Source organism: Stigmatopora nigra, chromosome 15, assembly GCF_051989575.1.
Source record: "Stigmatopora nigra isolate UIUO_SnigA chromosome 15, RoL_Snig_1.1, whole genome shotgun sequence".
In the NCBI taxonomy this organism is placed as follows: domain Eukaryota; kingdom Metazoa; phylum Chordata; class Actinopteri; order Syngnathiformes; family Syngnathidae; genus Stigmatopora; species Stigmatopora nigra.
Window position 1 is genome coordinate 12210001 of NC_135522.1, and position 17203 is coordinate 12227203.

Sequence of the window (17203 nt, forward strand, 5' to 3'; positions counted from 1 at the left end):
GAGCGCTATTGTTGCTCAATAAGAATGGAGTCAATTGTTTGGTGAATTTGGTGTTGATTAATCAGACTTAGTTTCATTTTAATATTATGTTGATGAATTAGACTTTAGGGATAAAAAATGGTAAATTCCATTTGAGAATTTATGGGTAACCATATTTTCACGACTATAGGGCGCACTAAAAAGTCTCAAATTTTCTCCAAAATAGACAGAAATGTATTAATTTTGTCAGGCGCAGTTTCTTGGTGTGATGACAATTAGGCTTTTGTTGTTGATGATGACGACAGGGCCTATTTCCGATTGTTATTATTAAAGGGAGCCTTATAATGAGAAGCGCTGTGTGTGTGCGCCGAGTTCCAAAGCCTGACTGAGAACCCTTCTGGCTGACACGCTTTTTATATAGAGAAAAGGCAGACGTGGGTGGGGTCAGGCATGCAGAGGGGGTGTGTTTAAGGAGACGCTGGTACTAGTGTATATAGTGTGGGCATGTGCTTTATTGCAAAAGTGTGTATGTTTTGCCATGCCTGACTGCGTCCATTAGTGCAGTGCGCCTTTTGTGTGTCAAATACAGAAATAGCATTGAGACTGCACCTTTAAATGCGGTGTGCCATATAGTCGTGAAAATACGGTAGTTTGTTTTACCAAGTTTCCGTACCATGTGTTGTAAATAAAGGTTTTGCCATGGCGACGTGTTAAGCATTTGCCAGTTACCAGTACCGGTGAAATCCTAGGCGTGCGCTGAGAAAAACTGAAAAATAATATATACCCGGCAGCCGTGTCCCTGGTTTATTTTGTCACTTTTGTATTCACCGTTTTTTTGTGAAAAAAAACTGATGGTGCGAAGTCTACTTGCGTGTATGCAGTTGAGGAGTTTCACGACAGGATTCACAACATATTCAGCTGTAATTTCGATTTACATAGGGATTCGCTCTCGTCTGCCCAGTGACGGCAATCCTCTTGGGGGGGCTCCGACGACAATGATTCTCTTGGCGGTGGCTCCGGCAACGGCGGTCCTCCTGGCGGTGGCCCCGGCAACAGCAATTCTCTTGGCAGGGGCCACGTCGGCAGCGTTGACTTGGAGGCCACGGACGGTCCTCCTTTTGGTGGGGCCCACGGCGGCGGCATGGACTTGGAAGCCACGGACGGTCATCCTTTTGGCAGGGGCCAAGACGACGGGAAAACTTGAAGGCCGTCAACATCGGAAACTTGGAGGCCGACGATGGCGAAAATTTGGAGACTGACGACGGCGGAAAGTTGGAGGCCGACGACGGCGTAAATTTGGAGGCCGACGACGGCGGAAGCTTAGAGGCCGAGGACGGCGCCTTTTTACGGGCCGGCGACGACGACCCCCTGAGGGACCTGCTTGCTGCTTCTTTGCGGGACGGCCGGGTCGACCTCCCGAATTGGGATTCGTTTTTTTTCATATTTTGCACTGCATGTTTGTCCTCCTCCGGGCCCCCGGCCTCCTTCCCATTTTATTTCGATATTGGAGTTTTGGATTTTGTGACATCCCTTGGGAGGGGGGGGCCCTCGCATTCCAAGCATTAGAGTAAATCAATTCAAAACATCCCAGGGGAGTGGCAAGGCGTTTGACTTCCGTGTGCTTGCAGGGCTTTTAACCCTCAAAAACACTCAATACTTAAAGAAACAGCATATCAGAGCTATACAGAGGAAATGCCTGGCGTGAATGACAACACCATGCTGGTGTGAACGCTTGGCAAATGGACTGAAGCTGAAGCCATGGATCGAACACAATTTAACAGGTTTGCTAACAGATTGCTAACAGATTGCTAACAGATTGCTAACAGATTGCTAACAGATTGCTAACAGATTGCTAACAGATTGCTAACAGATTGCTAACAGATTGCTAACAGATTGCTAACAGATTGCTAACAGATTGCTAACAGATTGCTAACAGATTGCTAACAGATTGCTAACAGATTGCTAACAGATTGCTAACAGATTGCTAACAGATTGCTAACAGATTGCTAACAGATTGCTAACAGATTGCTAACAGATTGCTAACAGATTGCTAACAAATTGCTAACAGATTGCTAATGGGATGGCCAACATTGTAGTTCAGGCAGGCAACGTCACACGAGTTCCTGACGATTTGGAATGAATTGTCGAAGCTCATATTACAGCAAAGAGAATTAAAGTCTTGGGAGGGATGCATGTCGCGAGTTACAATGGATTGTGGATGACTGGGCTGAAGTGTCGGCCAGCACTTTTCAAGCTTTCGCCAAAGCTGGAATCAAGTCCCCTGAATACACATCTCTGACTGACAGTGGAGCCTAGCATGTTAAACGCCAAACTCTTCATACCAGAGTGTACTTTTGGCCTCAATAAAGCATTATCAAACTCAGTTTTGTTCGTGCTATCTTTAAAAAAAATCAAGCTAGTGCCAAGCCTAACATACGCTAGTGGGTAGTATAGTCGGAATATAGGTATGCTAGCGGCTAGCATAACATACGCTAGCCTAGTGTCATGCTAGCTGCATAAAGCAAGCGCCGATAAGACGATTACTTTAACCAATCAGATTTCGATTTAGTGACACCCAGGCCTTCCCGCAGGCGTAGAAATGCCCCAGCGCTTGCACAAACTATGATTTGCTAGTCATAGAGTAGGCGGGCCAAAGCCAGAGTGAGCGACCCAGAGCTCACAAACTCCACCCACAATGGCCAATGGAGGAAAACAAATGGGCTTTGTTGAAGATTTGCTGACAAAGCCATTTTCCAAACTGACTTTTCCAGAAAAAAATGTAAATCATTAAGAAAGGGCGGTCAACGCCAAAGCTACCAAGGCTGTTACAACAGGGAAAAGGATTTGTCCGCCACTTTCAGTTCGCTAACTACGAGCGCTACCCTTCGCTCGCGGGCTCTGAAGAACACTGCAAATTATATTGCTGGTAGTGCTCGTTATTTGCCACCGATCAACATGTTGTTTGGAGCAACACTGGATTTGCAAATTTGACTTGTTTAACCAAAGCAGCAATGAAACAGCAAAGCACTGCCGGACACTCACAAGCAACGGTGCTCTCCAAAAGTTTTGGGCAAACCCGAGTGGAGTTACTTTTCAGAGAGAAAGTGAGCAGAGAAACAGAGCACCACAACAAATAGGGAAAGAAAAATAGGGAAATGTATCAGTCATTTACCTGGTTTCTCCTCTGTTTCTGTGTGTAGGTATAAAGTTGCCATTAGTAAGTATAAAGACTCAGAGCAGACCAGCAGCAGTTTGTATAACCAAAACAATATTTGGGAGCCAGCAGTTGACTTCAGCATGTTCATTGAAGACAATGAAAGTATTGAAGATGAGGTACAGTGGATAAATTCTCTGATACTTCAACAAAGAGTGCAACTGAGACATTAAACATGCATCGATGGGTTTCAAGGAGATATAACTGCAAAATGGTCTGAATGTTTACAGGATCTGGTTGCCTGGGTGACCACTGGATTTCTCCACATCCCTCATGCAGAGGATATCCCCAACACCGTAACTATAGGCAATGGTGGTGGTGTCTTGCTACAACCACATAACTACTTTGATGAGGACCCTTCCATTCACTCTGCTGATGGGATCTACATAAGTCCAGACAGTGTAAAAAACTGTGAATACAATAGGATGGGCTGCCTGGCTCGTGAAATTTGTAGCCCAGTGCTGGAACCCTTCACATACAATGGTTTTGATGGTGTCATGAAATCTACGGACTAACAGTTATCCTCCCCACAGTCTTTCTCGCTTTTTGTTCTTTGTTTTAAGAGCCAAGTTGGATATAATATTTTAAATAACAAATAAATTCCCAAAAACATGCATAATTCACAGGGAAGTGCTGACCGCTTTGCTGTGGTTACCAGTTGATCCTCAGCATTTTCTGGGATTTGGGTACAGACACGGCCGTGAATATGCCGAAATCACGAATACCCAAAACCTCCTTAAAACTGCTCACAATGGCTCTCTACTATCATGTTCAAACCGGTCTTTCAAAAGTGGGCGTAGGTCTAAGATCTAAAGATATTAGAATAATGTCTATCCTGTTACGAAAGCAGTATAGGGCAAGTCAATTTTTCCGCTGTTTAACTTTACCTGTTTGAACCTTACAGGGCTTGGTCTGAATCTGGGTGCGGTAGATGAGACATGGTGTGCCCATTGTCAAGGACAACGGCCTCACTGATTCCACGTTTTTGCTTATGGTGGTGAAGTGGGGCAAATAAATTACATAACTCCTGTCAAAAGAAACAGGACTCTGTGCCTTGGTTTCACTCTTTTTACCAGTATCTGTTTTAGAGTGGAGATACAATTGGTGGCTCGGAATTTCGGTGCGGCGGCTGGCCTCTCTCGGCGACGTTGAGCCTCATCGAGGAATGGCAATCCGACTTATGGGTCTGTTTGCCAAATTGCAACAGGAGTGTATTTTTCTTTGGGTTATGCCAAATAAAAATATGAATAGGGTGAATACGATCCATTATAATGTCCAAGAAAAGAAATTAGATTCGCAATGAACAGCTGGCAGCCACCAATCTCATGACTTCCCAGGGCCGCAAAGCGGCTGGTATGCTTCTGACGGTTGATGTGCTCTTGATGGAGCAGGGGGCGTATGCAATGTTTGAGAATGTTGCACTCAACAACACGTCCCCCAATGGGTCCCTCACCTGAGCCGTTGAAGGCCTGACCCTGAACCCAACCGGAAACGAAGAGGCACTCTGGAGTGGAACTGTCCACCTTGTAGCAGACTGATGGGATAAGGCCTTCGGCAAATGTAAAACAATTGGCTTTGACCGAGGTGATATCAATAGCTGTTTTGGCTTATACTTTGAAAATGTGTGGATGTTGTCTTATCCCCTGCTTACGCTTTTTGCCAGACCGACTTAGAATTGATACAGTAGCTCTAACAAATTCCGAAATACAAGGATTGTGTCTGCCTATTGGACAGCCTACGGGTGATGACATTGATTTCCAGGATTATGCAAATTATTAGTTGAATGAGAATGATTTTGTTCTTCCTTTTTCAGGCCAGATATGCAAGTAAGATGAATTCTGGTAAAGAGCGAGACAACTGACTTTCCCCAAGTGTATTAGTATTTGTCATAAATAAAAAAGGATTATTGGATTGCATACAAATATGTAATAACGGGGGAATGTTAGGTTCATCATTATTATATATTTGCTTGTAATATAATCATTATATATATATATATATGTGTGCTTGCAATGAAGAATGCTTTGCCTTATTTTGTATAACATTACATATATGAACGCTTTGCTTACTAGGAATGTTAGGTTCATCATTATTATAAAGGTGATATTAATACAATGACATTTTAATACATCTCTTGCAAAAGAAATGCTCGCTCTAAAGTTAACCAAAACCCCTTTGGAGGTCACTTCTCCTTCACACCTGGACTTCTCGAGACTGGTTCAACAACAAGCTCTTGGGAACTGTGGATTTGTTTTGGGAAGCGTGGCTTCTCAAGCTGGTCAGCATCGACTTTCTCTCAGGAAGATTCGACAGACCTACAATAGTATTGACTCTGAATAATGTTTAGGCTTCTGTTATGCATGTTGTTTAAATCTTATGAATATATTAGCAAAGGGACACCGGAGTCTTCAGAATCATCTGAGCAGAGGCGCGTGTGGTTGGATTCTTTTCTTGCAAGAATAAAAGAATATGATCTCAGATGCCTCCATTATTGAAAGTTGAACTTGGGAGTACTTATTTCTAAATCTATCAGTTTTCCCTGTCTGGTGCCCATAGTTAGCTGAGATAGGCCCCGCCACCCTTGTGAGGATAAACGGTTCTGAAATGGAATGATTAATCTTTTATGCCATCCAATGGTGCAGTCATCCTTCCGCCTGACTTTGGTAGGGCTGTGTTGTTTGGATTCCCACGTCGTGGCGGTGTGATTGTGACTGTGAGTGGATTTCTGTTTCATCGTGCCCTGTCATTGGCTGGCAACCAATTCGGGGTGTCCACCGCCTGCTGATCGTAATTGGCTAGGATAGGCTCTAGCACCCCCAGAGACCCTTGTGTGGATAAGGGGTACATGAGATAAAGTAATGACTTTGCATATATCTTTTATATAAAATTACAATAATTACATTTATTTATGAACGGGTTTAAGGGGTAGTATTAACAATCAAGGAACGATTCGTGGTAATTCAATGTAAATTATGTCTACTTAAAATAATCCCTGTTACAAAATCACTTCTGAAGAAAATTAACTTTGTGAATAGAGGTACTATTGAATGGATATAACTCCTTATTTTGCATGTATTCATATTTTTCCTGGAACAAAATATACATGAATTTATTTGGCCTTTCTTACACTTTGCCAAGATTAAAGGAATTCAGAAATAGTGCAGAAATTCTATGGCACGGTGAACTAATGTTTAGCATGCCCACCTCACATTTCTGAAATCAATGGTTCAATCTCTGGTGGGTGCCTTTGTGGAATCTGAATGTTATTCCCATATCTGCCTGGGATTTCACCAAGTACTCCAGTTTCCTCCTACATCCAAAAAGCACGGTCGTCCGGTTGAGCGTTTTGTAGACTGTGTGTGAGCGTGAATAGTTGTTTGTCTCTTCGTGTCCTGCGATTGGCTGGCAACCAATTCAGTGTGGCTCGGGTGGGCTTCAGCACCCCAGGACTTGGGCATTTGTGCCACGAATGAATAAATTACTCTTACAATAATAAGGAAAGGAATTCTATAATGGGGTAGCATTGCATGAAAAACGAGCCAAAGTCAAGGGGGCGCTGTTTCTTTGGCTATGTACTATTGCCTGATCTGTAGAGAGAATGCGCCACGGACGGTCCTGTCTGTACTTCCAGATTGAAAATGGCGGTCTCTGTCTTCCCCGGTGTACGGCTCCTGTCCATCGGAGACGCGAATGGAGATATACAGCGACATTCGGAACAGCAACCTCTGCGTTTGGAAGTCAAAACCACACAGGATGCCGCGTTACTCAATTTATCTAATGGTATGTTAACAATTTTCAAATTAGCACACTAAGCGTTCTAGGGCAACTGCATGGTCAGTACTAATGCTATGCTACATCTTTTGCACATGCTTATACAGCTAGTCTTGTAGCATTTGCTATCAGTGAGCTATCGGTAACTCATGAGGGACCTCGCCGCTGTTTAGTCGTGTTTCACGAGGGAAGTGCGAGCGTAATCTTGCCGAAGTGCCACCATAACATCAGTGAACATATTTGCCAGTTTCAATCGGAGCCCGCATCGCAAATCATCGTTTAACTGGTCTTTGTGCAAAACAGGACACGGCAAGCTGTCGTCTGTTTTAACAGTGGATTAATAAAACAATTCCTCGAGCCATGTTAAAACGCAATTGCAATTACCTTATAATATCTTATTTTGTTTCAACTATCTTTTGGGGGTAGACACAGCAGTCTGTTTCCAAGTTTTTGCCAAGCTTGCCCATATAGAGTATAAAATGGGGAAATGTTTCATTTTACCGATATAAAAAAACGTGTAATTGTATCGTTGTTTTACGTTATGTGTAGTGACACGGGTAATAATGTGGTAATTTTGCGAGTTTGACTTCTATTTTGTGGCAAAGGGCCTTCTTTTATTCATCTTTGTTCTATTAACAATAGCCTCTCTCCTTTCCCTCCTAAAATAGAATTCGGATTGCATGCATAACAATGCTCCTTCACGCTTTTAATTCTGAGCACTTTTTATTTTATTTTATTAACAGTAAAATATCTTTCAGAACAATAGTTCGTAATTTAAAACAAAAAATCAACTCAAGAGCCAGCATTTATAGATGCAGCTAATGCAAAAATCATTTTTTTCCCCACTCAAACTGCAAATGCTTCTCATAACGTGTAGAAGCTTAACAGATTCAATTAAGGTGCCAAATTGTTTCTCAACTATGATACCCCAAGAAAACAAATACTTTTAAAATGTAACATATAATATGGAATATTTTTTAATGAGAGGAACTCAATTGCAATTTTAATTTGCAACGCAAGTAGTGCTGGGTGGGATGGAAAACACCACAATACAGGAATTTATACCATGGAGAGTCATGCCACACAATTATATTTTTCTAATTATTTAAGGAAAGTTTGTATAGTGATTACAAACAACACTCCTTTCCCTTAATTTATATGTGAATTAATTAATAACCTGAAATACCCGGCCAGCAATGAGATGTACAACGATACACACTCATACTCATACTTTGGGGGAATCTCGTGTGTTCAACCAGCAACATACATATTTTTGGGAAATAAAAGGAAACTGGAGTACTTGGAAAAACCCAAACAAGCCTGGGGAAAAAAGTGCAAACTCTATACAGTGAGGACCCTCCTGGAATTGAACCCTTGACCCCAGAACTGTGAGGCCAATGTGCCGACCACGCTTACACCGGGCCTAATAATAATTAGTATTATTATTAACAAGGTTTCTTTAGAATAATAACATTGTAATTACCTTTTTCATTCATTCATTTTCTAAGCCGCTTTATCCTCACCAGGGCCGCAGGGGGTGCTAAAGCCAATCCCAGAGCACTTCGGGCCAGTGAGGCCTTTATATTTCAAATATGAATAACTGATGGTCTGGGAAAAAGAATAAATAGAGTCGTGAGAGTCTCTTTTTATCCTGACAAACAAATCACAAAATGCCACCTTTCCAAAATTTGGGCCAGTTTTTAAATTTATCATCTCTCACTAGTAGTTAAAGTTTTTCTCTTCATCTAAATCAGGGGTCATAAACTCAATTTACCTGAGGGCCGCAAGAGGCAGTGTCTGGGTGATACTGGGCCGCATCAGGATTTCCACAAGAAAAGCGCTGATAAAACATTCCAACGTAATCAAACATCTTTATTTTTTAACAAAAAATAATGAATTAAATAAATTAACTTAAAGATGAATAAAAAATAAATCAATAATTAATAATAAAAATGTAAATGTTGAGAATACAGTAGATATACAGTGGCTGGCTAAGTAGAGAAAACTAATTATTTTTTATTTTGTTTCAAATGTCTGTATTAACAGCTCTTTAAATTTTAACTTTCTGAACTTTACTTCTTGCTGCTAGAGACCTGGCAGCGCTTCTTCTCACATAGCTGAGTCACATTTGGCTTGAGGGAGGAAGCGGTGGAGACCCTCAATAGAGCTTGAAGATGCTCATCAGTAAGTCTGGACCTATGCTTGGACTTATTGAAGTTCAAGGTGGAGAAGAGTTTCTCACACAAGTATGTGCTCCCAAAAAGGCACATGGTCCGCTTGAACATTTGGGAAAGATCAGGGAACCTGGGGGTCAACTCTCTCAAAAATTGCCTGAGCCTGTCTGCTTCTCCACTCACCTCCCTGAACTTGGCTTTGAGTGCAGAGTAGCAGTGCAGGTCAATGAGCTCCATTTAAAGCTCAGGAGGGGCATCTTGCTCATCAAATGAGAAGGGGTCCGCAAAAATTTGAAATGTGGCTTTGTGTTTTTTGAAGTCTGCAAATGTGTGATCAAATTCCTCCTGCAGCTTCGAAATGGCCTCCTCATATTTCTCACCACTGGTGTGCCTGCATCCACAAGAGCCTTGCATGCTGGGAAATGGAAAAGGTTTGCCTGAGAGAGCTGGGCTTTCCATAAAAGTTTAGTGCAGAATGCTCTCACATTGTCATAGGCAGCACTGACAAGTTGCCCCTGGCCTTGTAGCATCTTGTTCAGTACATTAAGATCATGTGTGATATCAACAAGAAAATCTAAGTCCATGAGCCATTTGGGATCACTCAGCACAAGAACAGCACCCCCGTCTATCTCCATGAAGTCTTTTACTTCTGCTCTCAACTCAAAAAATCTCTTCAACACATTTCCGCTGCTGAGCCAACATACCTCAGTGAAGTAGAGCACATCCCCATATTCAGACTCTGTTTCCTCCAAAATGCACGAAACCTTCTATTCTTTAAGCCCCTGGATCTGATTTGGTTGATGCATTTCACAACGACAGACATCACATTGTCAAACTTCAGGCATCTGCTGCAAAGGGCCTGCTGATGGAAAATGCAGTGCAGAGCTATGGCCTCCTCCACACCTTCCTCTTCCAGTTTTTTTTTTTGAACAAGTGCTACCAGTCCATTCTTCCTCCCAATCATTGATGGGGCTCCATCAGTTGTTATTCCAACAAAGCTCTTCCATGACAAACCGGCATTCTGAATGACATTACACAGCTTGTGAAATAATTCCTTAGCGGTGGTCTGGCCATGCATTGGAATTATTGTGAGCAACTCCTCCAAACCTTCAAAATTGTCATCAACACCACGGACATATATTGCGAGCTGGGCAGTGTCTGTGATGTCTGTGGTCTCATCAAGAGCCACTGAATATACACTGAAACTTTGCGATTTCTCACAAAGTTGATCAAAAATGTCACTTGACGGGTCAGAAATGCGCTCTACCACGGTGTTGGCAGAAAGGCTGATGTTGTTGAACTGACTTTTCTTTTCTGGACAGACAATATGTGCAGCCTCTAATATACACTTTTTAATAAATTCACCTTCTGTGAATGGCTTTCCTGCCTTGGCAATCAGCTCACAAACAGCATAGCTAGCTTCGACTGCTGCATTACTTTCTTTTGTAGCCTTCTTGAAAAACCCTGTTGCCTCAGAAGACCTGTTTTAAGATTGTCAACCTGGTTGTCTCTCTCATCTCCCTGGTATTTGTCGTACTCCTCAGCATGTCTCGTAGCATAATGACGTTTCAAATTGTATTCCTTGTGGACCGCCACTTTTTCAGTGCAAGTGAGACACGTTGGGGTGCCCCTGTGCTCAACAAAGAAATATTGCACTCCCCACTTTTCTTGAAACTGTCTGTGCTCATCACTGACCTTTCTCTTCACGGCAGGCTTTGAAACAGACATCTCTGGGGCTGTAATATGGGTTTACACTAGGAATGAGTCTCGGATTGAATTTTTAACTTTCAGTCGCGCGGTTCTGTGGCGCATGCGCACTTTCGCTCTCCAATCGTATTGGATTATGGCAGCTCTCCGAGCCGAGCGGAGTGATTGGCTTCGCGGCTTCTCCTCTGCTCAGCTGATTGGAGGAATGAATGAGTGTGTGAGCGAGGCACTAGACAGCCCAGCCAATGTCCCGCCCTCCATAGCCGTATACTTCACCGTGATTGGTTCATCCAGCTCCGAACACCTCGTCATTCATATCAATCTGGCGAGCCGCACGCACATTAATCTTGCGTATTAAGACGAGGGCCGCAGTTGGTCCGGGGGGTTGAGACCCCTGACCTAAATCAGAATTTATACACGTTCAGTGGTTCCCCGATTTTGACCCACTCTGGGTGAGAGCTTTATGTATGTATTTTCATGTGATCCTTCACGGTGTGTGTGTGTGTGTGTGTGTGTGTATGTATGTATGTACGTACATATATAAATACAAATATAAAAAAAAACAGTTCATAAAATGTCTAAATCTACGCTGAAACTTAACCGGAAGACATGAAAATTGGCGGTGAAAACTGACAGAAATCTGGGTTCTGCTGCTCTTAGCGCGGAAGAAGGAATGTACTATAGAGGGAGAATGTGCGTGCCAAATATTATATATACAGTGCCTAGATGCATTGCGTCTTGCTTGCCATTTCCTCATTAGTTGCGAGTGAATTTTGCACTGCGCACATCACCTTTACAAAAATACTTTTTTGTTGTCGTTGAAATTGCCTCCTAAATGTTGATGTTCCTGGATATGATATAGGAGTAGCACGCATTGCGCCATAAATGAATCTACACTGAGGTTCCTTTGTACGTAATTCAGATGGTAGGAACCATTTTAGTGTTAATGGCTCCGCTGTGTGGTTAAAATGGAGACAAAGGAAGTGAATGCACAACTGGAAATGGACACGTGGCGATTCGTATGCTGCAAATAAATAAAAAATAATACATTCGTGAGGTGAAGAGGTCCGGGGTATAGCTGCTGGTCTCTCCGTCCAGGTTGCCCAGCTGCACGTTGCACCGACCGTTCTTTTTCACAAAGCATTGCCATTTTTGGTTGACCACCGGCGCGCACGTGGCGTTGTACATCTCCCGCAGCTCACATCTTCCGAGGTGCCGAACTAAAAATTCTCGCGTTGACAAAAACACCTTGACTCCGAAGAATAAAAAAAATGAACCAGCACTGTGATTGATTTACAGCCGTGAAGCTGGCATGATGCCAGGTTCTTAGCACACTGCATGGGGCACTCAGTAGGAGACTATTCACAACATGGTCGGAGCCATCAAATTGTCTTTACAGAATCAAGAAAACAAAAACAGCAATTTTTGTACAAGAAAAATGCGCCTCGAATCTGAAGCATAGGACTTGGACTGTTTATAATTTTTTTTAAATCAAGCAGAGAGGAACTATTTGCACTGAGTACAGTACTTAAAATATTGATTAAAAAAAATAGAATACAGACGCTCCCCTACCTACGAACGAGTTACGTTCCGAGCGATTGTTTACAAGTTGAATTTGTTCATAAGTTGATTCAGTGCTATATTTTGTATTATAATTTATATTTAAGGCCTATATAAGTATATTGAAGGTTTATACAAGTGAATTTGTATGTTTAAGGCTTGTATTAGTAACCAGCATTGGTTTGTACTGAAAATAACTGATAAGTTCATTAATAATTACCCTTCTTTGTAATTATCAATAACTGCAGGCTGACATCGTATTCAATTATTGACATTTAATTAAATAGATTGGATCACAGATAAGAACCTTAAGGGAGGATGTCTTCAAAAGTATCCTCCCGACCAGTATTTCGCGTGCGGCTTTAAGGCATTTGGATAAAAACAATCACGCCTTCATTTGTCCTAACAATCAAATAAAACTTTGAACAATTACATAAAGAAGCGTCCCGAGTGTTATGGAAGTGGCAGAAACAACATCCAGTGTCCCTGGCTCCGTTGCCTTGGATAAGAAGTCCACGTGAGAGTGGACCAGGTGGCTGGTTATGATCTCGAGCCGAACAATTGGGAAGAATGATTTAATGATTTAACAAAGAAATGAATTACTACACATATATGTATAATAGTAATACAGAATAAACCCAACAAGAACATTTAATAAAATGGAGGGAATATATACAGTACTGTATACATACATAAGAGAGAGAGAGAGAGAGAAATTTGCTAGAAACTGTCCAAAAGAACCAACCTAATAATGATTGCATTCTTCTTTTTTTTTCATCATAAATGATGCGGTTGCACTGTATGGTATTCAATTGATTTGCCACCTTTGTGCAACGTGCAATATTTGGGTCCTACTCCTCGATCATTCTGTTTATAAATGGTACTGACGGTCGAACGATTCAAGTTGTATTCCCGTGCAACGCTCACCACTTTCTCACGCGCATCAAGCTTCCTTATTATTTCCACTTTCGTTTCAAATGAAATGGCTGGCCTCTTCCTTGTAACTCCCTCACTAGAAAGAAGCCTTTCGCTTTTCACCAACCATATTGAATAATGGATGCACGAGATATTTAATGATAAAAATGAAAAAGTCTCTTTACACACTAGAGATACGTTCACGCACTTCCGCACTGCAACGAACTGGGCAGAGGAAGGTGGATGCTGGGTGAGCTAAGCTCTCACAGCGCCAGGGGTTGGTATTAGTGGCGGAAAGAAACTACTCGGAAAAAGGTACAAAATACAAAATCGAACTTACGAACATTTTTTGACATAAGCTCAATTTGCAGACATGTTTGTATGTACTGTTGTTCGTAACTTGAATGTTCCTAGGGGAGTGTCTGTATATTTAGATACAGTCATACCTTGAGATACGAGCTTAATGCGTTCCAGGACAGGTCGTATCTCAAACCAACATTTCCCATCGAAATGAACTAATTACAAATTGATTTGTTCCCACAAAACAAACAACATCAAAAACAGGATATTACAATGGAAAAACACGTTTTGGTTGTAATTCACCATCTGCTAACAGAGTACGTAACCAGAACAGTGCTTGGCAGAATGGTGCTTGGTAGAAGGGTGCTCTGCAGAAGGGAGCTTGGTAGAAGGGTGCTCTGCAGAAGGGTGCTCTGCAGAAGGGTGCTCTGCAGAAGGGTGCTTGGCAGAAGGGTGCTTGGCAGAAGGGTGCTTGGCAGAAGGGTGCTTGGCAGGAGGGTGCTTGGCAGGAGGCTGGTTGGCAGGAGGGTGCTTGGCAAGAGGGTGCTTGGCAGAAGGTTGCTTGGCAGAATGGTGCTTGGCAGAATGGTGCTTGGCAGAATGGTGCTTGGCAGAATGGTGCTTGGCAGAACGGTGCTTGGCAGAAGGGTGCTTGGCAGAAGGGTGCTTGGCAGAAGGGTGCTTGGCAGAACGGTGCTTGGCAGAACGGTGCTTGGCAGAACGGTGCTTGGCAGAACGGTGCTTGGCAGAACGGTGCTTGGCAGAACGGTGCTTGGCAGAACGGTGCTTGGCAGAACGGTGCTTGGCAGTACGGTGCTTGGCAGAACGGTGCTAGGCAGAACATGCTAGGAAGGCTGTCCGGCACCGGAAGCCTGGTTAGTGGCTAGTGGTGGTTAGTTTGCGTGGCCTCGGCACGGAAACTTGGGGTGCTTGGAACGGCAAAGTCGGCCGGGTTACTTGGGGTGCTTGGAACGGCAAAGTCGGCCGGGTTACTTGGGGTGCTTGGAACAGTGAGGTCGGCCGGGCAACTTGGTGTGCTTGGAACGGTAAGGTTGGCTGAGGAACTTGGGGTGCTTGGAACGACGAGGTCGGACGGGGAACTTGGGGTGCTTGGAACGGCGTGGTCGCCCGAGGGGCTTGGACGGGCGAGGTCGGCCGAGGGGCTTGGACGGGCGAGGGGCTTGGACGGGCGAGGTCGGGCGAGGAGCTTGATCAGGGGTTCGAGTGTCCAGGCCCTCCTTCCGCATCTCCCTTCGGCGTGGTGCTCGCCGCGTCCTCCGGGAGGATTGCATGGCACCCACGCCATCTCGTGGTGGCCCATTGTAGGTGGCCAGCCCACCATGCAGATGCTGGTCGGGGTAATCCGGGTAGGAGTAGTCGGGAAAAAGGTAGGGGTCCTCCTCCTCCGGTGGAGCGTCGGACAGCATTACTGTCCGAGTCAGAAACTCCGGCAAAGTAATCGATTAGCTCACCGTCATCCTCATCTTCAGAATAATCAGGGTCCCTCCATTGTGAAAATGATCCGCTGGTTTTTGACATCAAATAACATGGGAGATTGACTGTGGTTGTCGGCACCTGGGCATAATGACTTAACTGTTCAGGCAGCCCAGTGCGACGGGCTGAGCGGTGGGGTGGGATTGAGGAGTGAATGGAGGATCAGACTTCCCTCTTAGCCGAGATTCCTGTGCTGCAAATAAGTGCTTGAGGTGCCTCCCCCACGGCGTGTCCATATTGAATTCCCCATGTGAGCTTGAAGGGCTTCTCATTAAATCCATGTGGTCGGGTGGCTTGAAGTAGGATGGCTGGGGTCGACGGGCGCGTCGGCGCGAGCCTGGGCGGCTTGAAGTAGGATGGCTGGGGTTTGACGGGCGTGTCGGCCCGAGCCTGGGTGGCTTCAAGTAGGATGGCTGGGGTCGACGGGCGCGTCCACGCGAGCGTGGGTGGCCTTCCACAGGGTCTATTTGGTTGGATCGATCTGTTACGGTCGTGTCACATAGCGCGGCGCGACCGCGGTAAACGTTTCACAGAGTGCGGTGATCCCGGAGGAAAGGAGGCCGTTCTTTTTGCATTTGAACGATTGGTTTAATTACTTGACAAAACTGAAAAAACAACAGGGGCCTGAATCAACTTACTGCAAATGAAACAAAACATGATATCCCATGACGCACCGAGGCGTGGCGTGGCGGAAGTGACGTCAGCATGAAACGAGTCGATCCGACCCCAACAAACACAAACCATAATCATTAAGTGACCCAGGAAAACATAATCACGTAATTGCACACACCTGAAACAGAAAATGCCATCAAGCCAGGAGAGGCAAACGAGCCACTCCTGACAGAATTTAGGGGATACATAGATGAGGAATGAACTGATAAAGTGAGCTTTACGTGTTTCGTGTGTTTACAGTTGAACAAGGTTGGTCATATTGTGAATGTTTTTGTGCCTCATTGTGTATGGGAGAGAACGCACTGTTCACCCGTGTGAACATCATTGAATTTTTATTACAAGTGTTACTGTGATTGCACTAACGTTTCATTTACCGTAACAGCATCAGAATATTTTTTACGTGTTTACTGCTCGGAAGAAAATTTCCCCTCCAGTATGACAGATATAAATGTTGCACTCAAATGTTATACCTTGCAGTTATTAAACCGTGTCACGAAGATACTAATATTTACCTTGTAGAAAATAATAAAACATTTTGTTTTGGTAGTGAACGGAGTTGTCAGAAAGCCCATTTGTAATCTGTCAATAAAGTTTGACTGACCTATCTGACTGTTTTGTTGACATTCACGCAGCACCATCTAATACAGGCATGTCCAAAGTCCGGCCCGCGGGCCAATTAAGGCCCGTGGACAAATTTTTACCGGCCCACGGCCTCTATCATGAAATCAATAATACACGGCCCGCCAGCACTGTTGACCACAGTATAAAATAAGTGTACAAAAAGCTATTTTTCACTTCACCAGAAGATGGCAGTAGCCCTGTGGCCGCACTCTGGCCGCCGTGACCCTTGCGTCATTGTTTCAGCCCAGCCCATTTCTAACATGTAAACAAAAAAAGGAAAGTTGACCGCGAGGCCCGCCGCTTCCAGGACAAGTGGAAATTTGAGTATTTTTTCACTGAAATACGAAACAACTGTGTCTGCCTAATTTGCCAAGAGACTGTGGCTGTTTTCAAGGAATTCAACATTAAGAGGCACTACCAGACGAAACATGCTAGCTACGACAAGCTAACTGGGAACGAACGCGGTGAAAAAGTGAAGCAACTGGAAGCTGTTTTAACGGCACAGCAAAGCTTTTTCACAAGAGCCCAAAAGTCAAATGAAAATGCCACAAAGGCAAGCTACGAAGTGGCAACGCTAATTGCAAAGCACTGGAAACCTTTCAGTGACGGTGAATTTATTAAAGACTGTGTAATGAAAATGGTTGAGAAAATTTGTCCCGCGAAGAAGCAAGAGTTTGCCAATATTTGCCTGGCTCGTAATACTGTGGCACGGAGAATTGAAGACGTTTCATTAGATATTAAGAGACAGTTAGAGGCAAAAGGAACTGAGTTTGACTTTTTCTCGTTAGCGTGTGAT

At 43.8% G+C, this 17203-nt stretch overlaps 2 protein-coding genes across 3 annotated transcripts in view; both read left to right on the top strand.

The window, feature by feature from the left end:
• The window catches only part of LOC144209114 (amine oxidase [copper-containing] 3-like), a 13485-nt gene extending 9396 nt beyond the window's left edge, over positions 1 to 4089 (top strand). Inside the window, 2 exon segments of the mRNA XM_077735336.1 lie at positions 3180 to 3312; positions 3424 to 4089. Of these exon segments, the coding sequence (XP_077591462.1) occupies positions 3180 to 3312; positions 3424 to 3708 (418 nt within the window). The 3' untranslated portion in view covers positions 3709 to 4089.
• Positions 4090 to 6613: 2524 nt separating this feature from the next.
• Positions 6614 to 17203, top strand: part of carm1 (coactivator-associated arginine methyltransferase 1) — a 68466-nt gene continuing 57876 nt past the window's right edge. The window contains exon 1 of one of the 2 annotated variants that reach the window (XM_077734533.1): positions 6614 to 6973. In XM_077734533.1, coding sequence (XP_077590659.1) covers positions 6832 to 6973 — 142 coding nt within the window. In that variant the 5' untranslated portion in view covers positions 6614 to 6831. The remainder of the gene's footprint in view (positions 6974 to 17203) is intronic. The other variant, XM_077734534.1, reaches the window with a different exon arrangement.